General features: G+C 43.3%; 1 protein-coding gene across 1 annotated transcript; it reads right to left on the reverse strand.

The window, feature by feature from the left end:
* Nucleotides 1–7,629: 7,629 nt before the first annotated feature.
* On the reverse strand, nucleotides 7,630–13,913 carry LOC121000818 (trigger factor). The gene is made up of 2 exons (XM_040431488.1): nucleotides 13,747–13,913; nucleotides 7,630–7,896 (listed from the first exon to the last, which is right to left on the reverse strand). The coding sequence occupies exons 1-2, from the start codon at nucleotides 13,846–13,848 to the stop codon at nucleotides 7,663–7,665; spliced, it is 336 nt and encodes a 111-aa protein (XP_040287422.1). The 5' UTR covers nucleotides 13,849–13,913; the 3' UTR covers nucleotides 7,630–7,662.
* Nucleotides 13,914–14,875: the final 962 nt, after the last annotated feature.

Below are 14,875 nucleotides of genomic sequence, written 5' to 3' on the forward strand. Positions count from 1 at the left end.
AAACGCCTCATTGAAGTGAGGAAAAAGTAAGTCTGCCACCCTATGATGGGCCTGCAGAGTCTGTGGGACCCAGATCCAAGAAGAGAGAGTGTTGTGCTGTGTGTGGTACTCCTCGTCCACACCACACGAGAGGATTATATTCTATGTTGACCATGCCCGGATCACTGTCCGTCCCCACAGACACCCATGTTTGTTTGTCATAAGGAGAACACAAAGACAGGTAAGGGGGAGTTAGATCAAGATTAGGAAACAGGAAATCCAGTATCGGCTCTACTTTTAAACATTTTTAGCAGATTCAGTCAGGCCCAATGATATCCCCCACTCTGGGTGATAAAGAAGTAGTCCCGTTTTTTATTGATATTGGAGCAGCCAAGACAGTTGTGCACAGCAAACATGGCCTCCCCTGATTTACTCTCCAAGAACACCAGTCTTTGGGTAGAAGTGGATGGAAAGTAGTATGCTCCCTTTTCAACAGAAACCATCCATATTAGATTTGCCCCTAACCAAGATGCGCTTGCCCGTTTGCTGGTCAGTGGTAACGCCCCTTGTTGCCTCCTGGGTGCAGATTTGCTTGCAAAAGTACATGCTGGTATCTCATATCAGGAGGACGGCACTGTCCTTTACTCCCTACCGCCTCACAGATGAGGTGGTAGATGCTTTTTATGCCTAGAGCTGGCAATTTTGTGTTCCCCCACACTGGGCCTATCAGATTATTACATTTAGATTGTATTGTTATGAAGTGAGTGGCCATGACTCAGCTGTCCTCACCCAACTGCATAGCCAGCAATAACGCCCCGTAGCATATCATTCAGCCAGACTTGATCCCGTGGCCAGAGGTGCCCCTTTCTGCATCAGAGCTGTAGTAGTTGTACTAGCTATGCTTGATGAAAGCTCTGAGATAGTTCTGAACCACAAAGTGATGGTGATATTACATCTATCCTCATGAACGTACAATCCAAATGATTGTTTTGTTGCCCGTTATTTGAGAATGCAGTGTTCCATTTTGTTGCCTGACAATGTTGCTCTCCAAAGGTGTAATACTTTGGACCCAGCCACCCTGTTGCCTCTGGACCAAGGGGGAGGCAAGAGTTAGGGCACCGCACTTTAAACTTTTCTTCCAGATTCAAAGGAAGAGGCTCCTGACTGTTTGCAGATGATGTCACAAGAGGTAGTGGGATTTGGTAAATCAGCCATTAGGTAATCTAGATCATGTGCTCTTTGTGGATGGATCGAGGTATGGCCAGGATGGCAGGTACTACACAGGTTGGGCAGTGGTGATTAAACGGGAACTACCACACATGTCTGCTCAAGAAGTGGAGCTAAAAGACTCTGAAGATGGCTTGCAGATATGCAGATGGAAAAACAGACAACATTTACACTGATTCCAAGTGTGCTTTTGGGATAGCCCATGACTATGGGCCCATATGGAAAGCCAGAGACTCCTTGATCGCTTCGGGTAAACCCATCGAAAATGGGGAAGCAGTGAGGTCTCTGATGGAAGCCCTCTTGTCACTAACATGAGAGGTGATGATAGCAACGAAAGGCCACTGTAAACAGATGCAGAGGAGGCAAAGGGGAAAGCCACGGCAGATCAGGCGGCAAAAATGGCTGCCAAATTACCTAAGCAGACCCCTGTCTTATGTGGCCACAGTTCAGGTCCCTGAAATAACTCCTCCTGTCTCCCGAAAGTTCTTAAGACCTTACAGAACCAGATGGGGAAGGAGGAAAGGGGCTGGTGGATGGAAAAGGGGGGACTACAAATAAGAAGGGAAACTTTACCTTCCCAGGTCCCTCTACTCCACGATGGCACAGGCAACCCATGGAGTGATGCACCAGACAAAAACTGCTATGTATGATTTAGTACGTAGCATATGGTACGCCCCAGGGTTCAGCACTGTAACAGTGAGACATACTCAAGGATAAATGATTTGTGCCCAGAACAACGTGGGCAAGGTGGTTAAGGTACCCAAGAAACACGTCTTGCTTTTTGTATCTGTTTCAACATTTGCAGACTACCTTCAACTACCCAAGGTGGGCATGTATGAGTATGTATTGATATGTGATGACTTGTATTCAGGATGGCCAAAACCGTACCCAAAGAAGTAAAGAAGATTATGGCCAAAGTTGTGTGCAGGTATGGGGTACTTTAGAGCATTGAAAGTGACACAGGTGTTCACTTCACAGGTGAAGTGATGCAGAAGATGATGAAGGTTTTGGGTGTAGGACAGGCCTTACATGCTTCGTACCATCCACAAAGCAGCAGTAGAGTAGGGAAAAGGAACTGAACGGGACACTAAAGTTAAAAGATTCAAAAAGCCTTAATACAGTGCCTGCTGGTAGCCCTCTTATAGTAAGGTATACGCCTAACCGTGAGACCGGCCTTTTTTTCCCTATAAGGTCCTTTTTGGGTCAGCCCCTAGGATAGGATTTTATTTCCCACAGCAGCTTCAGATGCAACATGGTTGTCTGACAGATTATGTGATGAGTTTTGTACAAGCATTTGACTAAAGTACATTTTCGAGTTTTTGCTTCACTTCCAGGTTTTGATAAAGTACCAGGAACCCACCCACTTGTGTCTGGAGACTGGGTGGTAGAAAAAGACACGTTAGAAAAGTCCTAAAACCCTGGTTTGATGGCCCATTCCGAGTGTTGTTGACCACAAGCACAGTGAAGTTCAAAGAAAAGCATAATTGGATTGATTTCAAGGAAGTATTGAGACTGGTTTTCCCTTGTGTGACTGTTGATCATGACTCAAAAGAATATGGAAAAAATTGTATGAAAACATCGATCGAGAAAATCAGAAGCACTGATGACCTCCAGTCCCCCCATATCATGTCAACGCCGGTTAGGGAAAGATCATCTGACTTCCCCGTGCTCAAATCCAGTGTCACGGGAGGCTGTTCGCTAGGTATGGCTTGTCGTGGAAGCTGGTGAAGAGGATGTCGGAGCATTGGGACAGATGTTTAGGTTTAGGGAGAGAATGAAATTCAGGGGGGACTGTTAAAGATGTATGAATTTTATTCTATATATTTTGTTCTCCAAGTGCCCACTTTGTTTTAAGACTGGAGGAGAGGGGGGGGGGGGGGAAAGAGCTGTGCTGTGAGAGGTGTCTGTTTTCTCATCCTTGTACAGGTGTCCCAAGGGAGGTATATAGAGTGTGAAGGAGTGCATAAGCCAATCATATGGCTTGATGATATGTATATATTATTCACTGCCTATAGAGAAGCACCTCTTTGAAGTGTCACATATGACGTATGCAGTATTATTGTTAGAATAGAAGCCATTACAAAATGGCGACGGTAACCAGATGTTTACATTAGTTCACATCCCAAAGTAGGGCCCAGTGCGCAGATGCCAGGGTGTTATCTCCTCTCTCTTATCTCTTCTTCCTTTTTGACCAATGAAACAATGTTTTATGCCTCAGTGATGATTGCCCTCTTCTCAAGATGTACAATATATACGCTTACCCCATGTAATAAAAGTTAATGATTGCTTTGACCAGCTACTGTGTCAGTGTCTAGTCTCTGAACCACGCGTGGAGATTAACCCCCTGGGGGTACATTGATTTGGAGCACCAGAGTGTATCTCAAATGCTCTAATTTAGGGCTGCTTTATCAACAGTTGCAGTAAAGGCCTGGCAGAGCATCACCAGGGATGAAACCCAGCATCTGGTGATGTCTATGCGTTCCAGACTTCAGGCTGTAATTGACTGCAAAGGATTTGCAACCAAAGTATTAAAAAGTGAAAGTTTGATTTATGATTATTATTCTGTCCCATTACTTTTGGTCCCTTAACAAGTGGGAGACACATACAGTGGGGGAAATAATTATTTGACCCCTCACTGATTTTGTAAGTTTGTCCAATGACAAAGAAATGAAAAGTCTCAGAACAGTATCATTTCAATGGTAGGTTTATTGTAACAGTGGCAGATAGCACATCAAAAGGAAAATCGAAAGAAAAACTTTAAATAAAAGATAGCAACTGATTTGCATTTCATTGAGTGAAATAAGTATTTGAACCCCTACCAACCATTAAGAGTTCTGGCTCCCACAGAGTGGTTAGACACTTCTACTCAATTAGTCACCCTCATTAAGGACACCTGTCTTAACTAGTCACCTGTATAAAAGACACCTGTCCACAGAATCAATCAATCAAGCAGACTCCAAACTCTCCAACATGGGAAAGACCAAAGAGCTGTCCAAGGATGTCAGAGACAAAATTGTAGACCTGCACAAGGCTGGAATGGGCTACAAAACCATTAGCAAGAAGCTGGGAGAGAAGGTGACAACTGTTGGTGCGATTGTTCGAAAATGGAAGGAGCACAAAATGACCATCAATCGACCTCGCTCTGGGGCTCCACGCAAGATCTCACCTCGTGGGGTGTCAATGGTTCTGAGAAAGGTGAAAAAGCATCCTAGAACTACACGGGAGGAGTTAGTTAATGACCTCAAATTAGCAGGGACCACAGTCACCAAGAAAACCATTGGAAACACATTACACCGCAATGGATTAAAATCCTGCAGGGCTCGCAAGGTCCCCCTGCTCAGGAAGGCACATGTGCAGGCCCGTCTGAAGTTTGCCAATGAACACCTGAATGATTCAGAGAGTGACTGGGAGAAGGTGCTGTGGTCTGATGAGACCAAAATAGAGCTCTTTGGCATTAACTCAACTCGCTGTGTTTGGAGGAAGAAAAATGCTGCCTATGACCCCCAAAACACCGTCCCCACCGTCAAGCATGGGGGTGGAAACATTTTGCTTTGGGGGTGTTTTTCTGCTAAGGGCACAGGACAACTTATTCGCATAAACGGGAAAATGGACGGAGCCATGTATCGTGAAATCCTGAGCGACAACCTCCTTCCCTCTGCCAGGAAACTGAAAATGGGTCGTGGATGGGTGTTCCAGCACGACAATGACCCAAAACATACAGCAAAGGCAACAAAGGAGTGGCTCAAGAAGAAGCACATTAAGGTCATGGAGTGGCCTAGTCAGTCTCCGGACCTTAATCCAATCGAAAACCTATGGAGGGAGCTCAAGCTCAGAGTTGCACAGAGACAGCCTCGAAACCTTAGGGATTTAGAGATGATCTGCAAAGAGGAGTGGACCAACATTCCTCCTAAAATGTGCGCAAATTTGGTCATCAATTACAAGAAACGTTTGACCTCTGTCCTTGCAAACAAGGGTTTTTCCACCAAGTATTAAGTCTTTTTTTGTTGGAGGGTTCAAATACTTATTTCACTCAATGAAATGCAAATCAGTTGCTATCTTTTATTTAAAGTTATTTTTTCGATTTTCCTTTTGATGTGCTATCTGCCACTGTTACAATAAACCTACCATTGAAATGATACTGTTCTGAGACTTTTCATTTCTTTGTCATTGGACAAACTTACAAAATCAGTGAGGGGTCAAATAATTATTTCCCCCACTGTATGCAAACTGTTGTAATTCCTGCACCGTTCACCTGATTTGGATGTAAATGCCCTCAAATTAAAGCTGACAGTCTGCAGTTAAAGCACATCTTGTTTGTTTCATTTCAAATGTTAGAATTGTGTCGGTGCCCCAATATTTATGGACTTTACTGTACATTATTTCCCGTGGATTACAAAGGACTTTGTCACACTTAAAGTTCCAGTTCGGTGCACTTTATCTACAAGCACTTTAAGAAAGGACTCAAATGTGATTTTATTACATTATTGCATTGCATTGAATATGTGCCTTATATATTTGCCTTATTTATTTGCACTATGATTTGCACTAATCTTTCTGTTTCAGCAACGCTGAAGTGTACTCTGCCCATTGTGTGTATTCTTTTGAAGGTGCCGCAATGTGATATATGCACTTTTTGTATGGACTTTGATAAAATAATATATATAGCCAGATAGTCAGCAACTTACTTCTTAGCTTATTACGGACCGCCTCTGAGGACGTCTGATACGTCACAAGCAAGTCTTACATCATCATTGCTCATATAAACTGCCTCTGAGGACGTTAAATACTAATGGTTCTCACTGTGACCTTGTGTTAGCTAGCTAGGTATTCTACCGTAATGTATTGCTACACAGGGGGAACCAAGTGGTAAGTCACAAGCAGATCTGTCATCGTCAAGGGTAACTTGCTTCTTATATGTGTCTGGAGAGATTGGACAGCACTGCCTCATCCTCCTAGTTTATATGTTTTAGGGAATTGTGCTTAGCAAAGGTTATTTATGTCCTAAGGCCTTGTGCACCGCCTTAAGGAAATGTAAAAGCTATCTGGTCAGACATCAAGTTGACGAAGCGTAAAGCATTACTAGATCTTGGTGCCAGGAAGGGAATACAGGATGAAGCCACCCTTCTGTTTGCGGGCATATCATAGCATGTGGAGGGATTACAGGATATGACACCCCCACGCTCCATATACGACTATGGCCACCGTGGTTTGACACCTACTCAGGCAGGAATCCATAGGTAGCCGTCTTTTATGTTAGTCTATGTATGTGTATTTTCATGCAGCATTTACATTTTTCCCAGGTACCCTTAGAGCTTATATATATATACACCCTAAGAACAAGCCGAGGACAGCTTGGTTTTTAAATAAGGGGGTATGTAACGCCCCAGAGTGTCATTACCAGTACTTTGCACTTCGCTACTATCTCTAATGGGCTACTGTCATGTCATCTGTGTATTTATTTCCATGTCCTGCACAATGTGTACTCATAATCTTGTTATGTAACTGTTCACGTGTAATATGCCTGGTTCACCAGTACGTGGCAGCATAAATGGCAGAGCTACAGAAGCAAAGAATGGAGCTTTCTATTCCATTTTAGCACCTACAATCCTATGTAACACCACAGATAACACATCGATAACTCTCTGAGTACAGATAATGTAGTAGATGTTGCCTGCAGTCCTATGTAACACCACAGATAACAGAATAATAGCTCTCTGAGTACAGATAATGTAGTAGATGTCACCTGCGGTCCTATGTAACACCACAGATAACACAGTGATAACTCTCTGAGTACAGATAATGTAGTAGATGTCACCTGCAGTCCTATGTAACACCACAGATAACATATTGATAACTGAGTACAGATAATGTAGTAGATGTCACCTGCAGCCCCATGTAAAACCTTAGATAACACAGTGATAACTCTCTGAGTACAGATAATGTAGTAGGTGTAATTTACGTTGCAGTCCTATGTAACACCACAGATAACAACTAAGTGTAGATAATGTAGTAGATGTCACCTGCAGTCCTATGTAACACCACAGATAACACAGTGATATCTCTCTGAGTACAGATAATGTAGTAGATGTCACCTGCAGTCCTATGTAACACCACAGATAACACAGTGATAGCTCTCTGAGTACAGATAATGTAGTAGATGTCACCTGCAGTCCTATGTAACACCACAGATAACACAGTGATAACTCTCTGAGTACAGATAATGTAGTAGATGTCACCTGCAGTCCTATGTAACACCACAGATAACACAGTGATAACTCTCTGAGTACAGATAATGTAGTAGATGTCACCTGCAGTCCTATGTAACACCACAGATAACACAGTGATAGCTCTCTGAGTACAGATAATGTAGTAGATGTCAGCTGCAGTCCTATGTAACACCAGATATAACATAGTTATGAAGGACACTCTTGATAATGTATTTTTATTAACCTCTTATTATGTTACGGTTGGTTTTGTTAGGTTTTTCATTATGCCATCAATACACTCCAGACATTGAATGCCAGATGAACCATTATGATTTTCTTTATATTGTGTTGTTGTCTGTACATTCATTTTCATGGTTGTAGATTTTTTTTTCCACTCCCTGTCTTCTCCATCATCATGATCATCGTCATCATTGTCATCATCTTTATCATCGTCATCATTGTCATCATCTTTATCATCGTTTTTCTGCATGAAAAAGAAGAATTAGTTACATTCATTCCTGGATGTTATGAGACGGATGTGTGTACATCCAGATAATGTGGGATTGCAGGGGTGCACCGCCAATGAGGCGAGCTGAGGCAACAGGAAGGTGCAAGAAGGGGGCAGCAGCATTGTGGAAACGCTTATCTCTACATATTCAACTGCATCTCTTTACTCAGGGCAGCAATGCAGTTGAATGCTGTGATGGGGCACGGGGGCGATGTCTCCTTGGCCCACCGTTTCCTCTAATAAGCTTTAGTCCTAGTTCCTGGAGCCTATCAGAGGCCGGTGTCATCATTATGGCACTGCCTGAGCCGGGCTGCATAGAGCTCAGGGCACAGACTAGAAGAGGTCCATGCCTTGCACTGATTCGATGAAGGGAAGTATTTGAGTTTATTATATTTATTTAGCGGTATGCTGTTGGGCCACAATGGGGTAGAGGCAGTGGCCCCATAGCAAAGATCAAACCAGGCCCCCCACACAGGACAGAAGGGCTTCCGCCTAAACCCTTTTCAATGACCCTCAGGCCCTTCTTCTACTGCCTCATTTGCTAAAAGTTGTTCATTCAGAGCAGGGATGCTCAACCTGCGGCCCTCCAGCTGTTGTAAAACTACAACTCCCATCATGCCCTGCTGTAGGCTGATAGCTGTAGGCTGTCCAGACATGCTGGGAGTTGTAGTTTTGCAACAGCTGGAGGGCTTCAGGTTGGGCATCCCTGCTTTAGAGGGTAGAGTCCTGACCAAGTTTTCATCTCCAGTAGAAGATATAATAATCCCAACTAAGACTGGGCCCCCTCTTGCTCTGGGCCCCATAGCAGTCGCCTGGTCCGCCGCTATTGTAGTTACGCCCCTGGGTGGGGGTCATTATTTTATAACTAGAGAAAGCACTATGGGAACATTGTGGCTATAAAAAAGAGCATTCTTATACTGGCACACATTACAAGGGGGAATAATTTTACTGGCAAACATTATAAGGGGTCATTTTTTGCACTGGCACGCATTATAGGGGAATTATTACTACTGGGGGCACTATGGGGGCATTATTACTTCTGGGGGAAAAATGAGGGACATTATTACTATTGGGTTACCACATAGTGCACTCTGGCAGAGGATTATTACTATTGGTGGGACTTTTGGGAGGACTGTTACTTTGGGAAACATCCTGGCACCGTATCAGCTTGGCACAATTGTTTTTGGAGGGCACTGTTTATGACACTATAAGTTTCAGGGGCACTATTTGCTGGGCACAGTTATTTTTTAGGGCATGGAGTGCCAATCATTATTGAAGGGGCACTCTCTGTGTAATAATAGTATTTTCAGATTATCTGTTTCTGAAGTATATTATTGGGAAACACAATTGGCACAGTATTAGAGGTGGCAGGATGGGGTGTTCAGAAGGTGGGGAGGAGGATGGAAAAGTAGTTGTCAAAATCTGCAAAGACGGCTGAAAGAAATCATCATGGCGGTCTGGTCTGAATGGAGAAGATGAGGAAAGAGAACATCTACATCAGAGGAGATGTCGCTGGATGTAAGAGGCATGTGCGCTGTATTACCCTGGATGTTTTGTAGCGCTGTATGTAATGTTTTCCAAGTATGTATTTAATAGTTCAGCTGGAGGGAAGTGGTTAGGGTAAGAAATTGGCGGGGGGCACCGGGGGGGGGGGGGGCTGGAAGGGCTGGCGCCATTTCAGTTCTCGCCTCAGGCAGCAGAAAGGCTAGGTGCACCCCTTTGTGGGAGCAGTTCTCAGTTCTCAGGGGTCTCCTGCCACCCCCAGTAGTGTTGAGCAAGTTGAGTTTTGGATCAACGATCCAAAGTCGATTCGTTCAAACATTTCGATTTTAATGTTGCCTAATACCTGTATCCGTACAGCATTAAAATGTATTGGCTCCGTGTAGGTAAACTTCGTTTCACCTGAAGTCGCTCGAGACTTCGGTAAATAAATTCGGGATTCATTTCTGCATCTTTAAAAACATTTAAAATTAGGAATCCCAAGTCGGTTTGGTAGCAGCTAGTACCTCCCTGGTGCCCTCTGATTTAGGCCTCTTGTACACGACCGTATGTATTTTGCGGTCCGCAAAAAAACGAATCTGCAGAAAATACAGATGACATCCGTGTGCTTTCTGTATTTTGCGGAACGGAACAGTTGGCCACTAATAGAACAGTACTATGCTTGATAGTAGTACATACGTAAATATAGACATACGGAAACGGAATGCACATGGAGTAACTTCCGCTTTTTTTCCGGACCCATTGAAATGAATGGTTCCAGATACGGTCCGCAAATAAAACGTAACGGACAAGGAAAGAAAATACGTTTGTGTGCAAGAGGCCTTAATGTCTTAGTCCCTGCTTTCCAGTGATTTACTGTTTTGTTTCATTCCCAGGTGTCCAGTCATTCAGTGTTTTAGCTTCTGGTGTCCAGTGATTTAATCCGTAGAGGACCTCCGCTGTACACGTACAGCGCTGGTGGACGTGACTTAAGGACCAGCAGCGTACATGTACGGCGGGCTGATCGGGCGGGTGCAGGAGCTGCGCCTGCCCGATCAGCAGCATGGACCAGGCAGTCACTGACTCCCGGGCCCCTGCTGCATACACCAGCATCGGTGAAAACGCAGATGCCGGCGTATTTATATTAACCCCTTGTATGCCGCTTTCAAAGCTGACCGCGGCATGCAGAGGGTTTGCATCTCCATCGGGTCCCCGCTCTGCAGTGATGGAGACATGATGGCAGAGAAGGTATCCCAATGTCTTCCATAGGCATTGTGGGGTTTCCTTCTACGAAGCCTGTGAGATCCAGCCCCTTAGGTTCGGTCTCACAGGCAAACTGTCAGCTTAAAAGCCGACAGCCAATGCATTACAATACAGGTTTTATTGTAATGCATTGCAGAGGGGATCAGACCCCAGAAGTTGAATAAAAAGTTTTAAAAAAGTGTTTTTCATAAATAAAAAAAAGCCCCTTTCCCAAAAATTAAATACATAATATTGGAAATTTTAAAAAAGAAAAAAAAAAGAAAGAAAAACAGACATATTGGGTATTGCCGCGTCTGTAACGACCGGCTCCATAAAAATATCACATGATCCACCCCCTCACCTGAACCCTGTAGAAAAAATAAAATAAAAACTGCTAGAACAACCATTTTTTTGTCACCTTACATCACAAAAAGTGCAACACCAATAGTAACAATCAAACTGTCACCTCATCTTGCAAAAAATGAGCCCCTACATAAAACAATCGGTCAAAAAACAAAAAGACCTTCGCTCTCAGAAAGTGGAGACACTAAAACGTGATTTATTTTGTTTCAAAAATGTGTTTATTGTGTTAAAAGTGCAAGAAAAAAAAAGTACATATTAGGTATCGGCATGTCAGTAACAACCAGGTCTATCAAAATATCACATGACCTATCCCCTCAGATGAACACCACAAAAAAAAACAAAAAAAAAAAACGGTGTAATAAAAGCCATTTTTTAGTCACCTTACATCACAAAAAGTATAATGTCAATCGATCAAAAAGTCAAATGCACCCCAAAATAGTACCAATCAAACCGTCATCTCATCCCGCAAAAAATGAGACTCTACCTAAGACAATCGCCCAAAAAATAAAAAAAACTATGGCTCTCAGAATATGGAGACACTAAAACATGATTTTTTTTTGTTTCAAAAATGCTTTTATTGTGAACACAGTAATAAAAAAAAAAAAAAAAGGTAAAAAAAGCCATTTTTTTGTCACCTTACATCACAAAAGGTGTAATACCAAGCGATCGAAAAGTCATATTCACCCTAAAATAGTACCAATCAAACCGTCATCTCATCTTGCAAGAAATGAGACCCTACCTAAGACAGTCGCCCAAAAAATAAAAAAAACGATGGCTTTCAAAATATGGAGACACAAAAAAATATATAGTCATATTTGATATTGTCGCGTCCGTAACAACCTGCTCTATAGAAATAGCAGAAAGAAAAAAGAAAAACGGTGCCAAAACAGCTATTTTTACCCACATTCCGTTACCTTGTCTCACAAAAAGTGTAATATAGAGCAACCAAAAATCATATGTACCCTAAAAAAGTACCAATAAAAATGCCACCTTATCTCCTAGTTTCCAAAATGGTGTCACTTTTTTGGAGTTTCTACTCTAGGGGTGCATCAGGGGGTCTTCAAATGTGTCATTGAAACTTTAAATTATCTGAGTGAAATCTGCCCTCTAAAAACCACATGGCGTTCCTTTCCTTCTGCGCCCTGCCGTGGCCCGTACAGAAGTTTACGACCACATGTAGGGTGTTTCTGTAAACTATAGAATCAGGTTAATAAAAATTGAGTTTAGTTTAGCTGTTATCCCTTGCTTTGCTATGTGAAATGTAAAGTAATAACTATTATATGAGGTATCACTATCTGTTTTAAAAGCAGAGAAATTGACATTTGGAAAGTGGCAACATTTTTTAATTTTTTGGTAAATTTGGGATTTAAAAAAAATATAAAATATTGACTGAAATTTACCACTTTCATGAAGTACAATGTGTCACGAGAAAACACTCCCAGAGTCTTGGATAAGTAAAAGCGTTCCAAAGTTATTACCACATAAAGTGACACATGTCACCTGCTGTGCTCGTGCGCCATCATTAAATGGGTATTCCCATCACAGACAATGGGGGTTTATTGCTAGGATATGCCCCCATTGTCTGATAGGTGCAGGTCCCACCTCTAGGACCCGCACCTACGCCGAGAACGGAGAGTAGCGAATGGGAGCACACCGCACTTGCGTGGTCACCAGTCCCATTAATTTTTATGGGGCTGACGGAAATAGCCAGAAATAGCATGCACAGTGCTCCCTCCATCACCTTTCCCCACTCCGTTCTTGGTGTAGGTGCGGGTCCCAATGGTGGGACCCGCACCTATCAGACAATGGGGGCATATCCTAGCAATATGCCCCCATTGTCTGTGATGGGAAAATCCCTTTAAAGTCCCGACTGCCGACATATATATTTGTAAGGCGGTCGGGAAAGGGTTAATAACTTTTTCTTTCCTGTAAATACTGTTGGGATAATGGAAGTAATTAAAGATCACTATGTAATAGTTGTATGACACACCCTCTGCCTGAGAATGTAAAGATTCTGGAAACATCCAATTAGTTGATTCATAAATATTTAGATCTGGATACAATGTAAATAATGAAACAGAATATTACATTGGGGCCCAGAGGGATATGTGATAGAAGGTATGTAAGTAAAGAATACTGCATGGGGGGTGGAGGGATGCTCAGATACAATGTATCTTATGTTTGAGGGAATATTACATAGGGAGTTGATGAGTTGATGAAGACTTGGATACAGTGTGTATTCAGAATAAGAGCGCATTCAGAACATATTTCTAGGTCTGCATCTGTTCTGCAATTTTGTGAAACGGGTGCGGACCTATCCATTTCAATTGGGCCGCAAAAGATTCGGACAGCGCACCGTGATCTGTCCGCATCCTTAGTTCCGTAGCCCTGCAAATAATATAGAGCATGTCCTGTTCTTGTCAGTAATCTCGGACAAGAATAGTCATTTTCTATCATAGGGTCGGCTGGGTCCGTTCCACAAAATGCGGAAAAACACACATCCGGTATCTCGTTTTTTTTTATCCGCAATTTGTGGACCGCGAAACACTTATGGTTTTCTTGTAAAGGAAAATTAATGTACATAGGGAGCCTTGGATACAATGTTCCATATGTAATGATGCATATTTACCTATGGACTATAGAGACACACGAGTATATATGATACAATATATTGACATCAAATACAGTAATCCAATATCATGTGTGCAGACAGGAGGACATGTGGCTACATAGTGACCTCACCTGGGGTCTATCATCGTTGGACTCATTGTCCTTTTCATATGGAGCAGAATTTCCAGGCATCACCAGAGCCCAAATCATCAGAAGCCCAACGCAGAGTCTCATCGTGTCACCGTCCACCGATATTACTCCTCCTATCACAGGCTGTGAGTGATGCTGCCGGCAGTGTACTCAGCTCTTATACTAGTCAGGACAGCCCAGAAACCGGTGCTTCACCCTGACGCCTTCTTAATTACATTGTGAAACAATCAGGACTAGCAGGACAATATTGAACAATAGGAAAGTGAATTGTGAAATGACATTTGATGACTAGTGATGAGCGGACCCGAGGATGTTCGGGCTCGACAGGTTTGGCCCTGAACCCGAACCCCATAGAAGTCAATGGGGACCTGAACTTTGGGGCTGTAAAATTGCTGTAAAATAGTCATAAAAAGGGCTACAGGGCTGCACACTGTTTTTGAATTTTTTTATTTTGTTGTTTTGTTTTTTTCTTTCAATATTTATTTCATTTTTTGCTTTCAAAACATTGGGAAATGGCAAAGAGAACTGTGCTGCAGTATAACAATGGCTGCTTAGTGCCGGTATACATGTCTATTCTGCACAAGGTACAGACAAGTCCTGAGGGATCCATGCCTGGTTCATTTTAATGAACGTGAGCTTGTCCACGTTGGCTGTGGACAGGCGGCTGCGCTTGTCTGTGATGACGCCTCCTGCCGTGCTGAATACACGTTCAGACAATACACTGGCTGCAGGGCAAGCCAGCACCTCCAAGACGTAAAGGGCAAGCTCAGGCCATGTGCCCAATTTGGAGACCCAGAAGTTGAAGGGGGCAGACCCATCATTCAGTACGTTTAGGCGTGTGCACACATACTGCTCCACCATGTTGGTGAAATGCTGCCTCCTGCTAAGACGTTCCATATCAGCTGGTGGTGCTGGTTGTTGTGGCGTGCTGACAAAGCTTTTCCACATTTCGGCCATGCTAACCCTGCCTTCTGAGGTGCTGGCGGTGCCCCAGCTGCGTTGGCGACTTTCTCCTCATCCTCCTCCATCTTCACCTTGTGCTTCCACTGTGCCCCCGCTGTCAGGTAGGAATGCCACCAGCAGCGCGTCTACCAGCGTGCGCTTGTACTCG

Source organism: Bufo bufo, chromosome 5 (assembly GCF_905171765.1).
Source record: "Bufo bufo chromosome 5, aBufBuf1.1, whole genome shotgun sequence".
In the NCBI taxonomy this organism is placed as follows: Eukaryota; Metazoa; Chordata; class Amphibia; order Anura; family Bufonidae; genus Bufo; species Bufo bufo.

What these genes read in the sequence shown, in the direction of transcription:
- LOC121000818 (XM_040431488.1), bottom strand. Translation starts at nt 13,848, where the DNA reads ATGAGACTCTGCGTTGGGCTTCTGATGATTTGGGCTCTGGTGATGCCT. An exon ending in CCAACGATGATAGACCCCAG is followed by an intron (nt 7,897 to 13,746) that starts GTGAGGTCACTA and finishes TTTTTCATGCAG; the next exon opens with AAAAACGATGATAAAGATGA.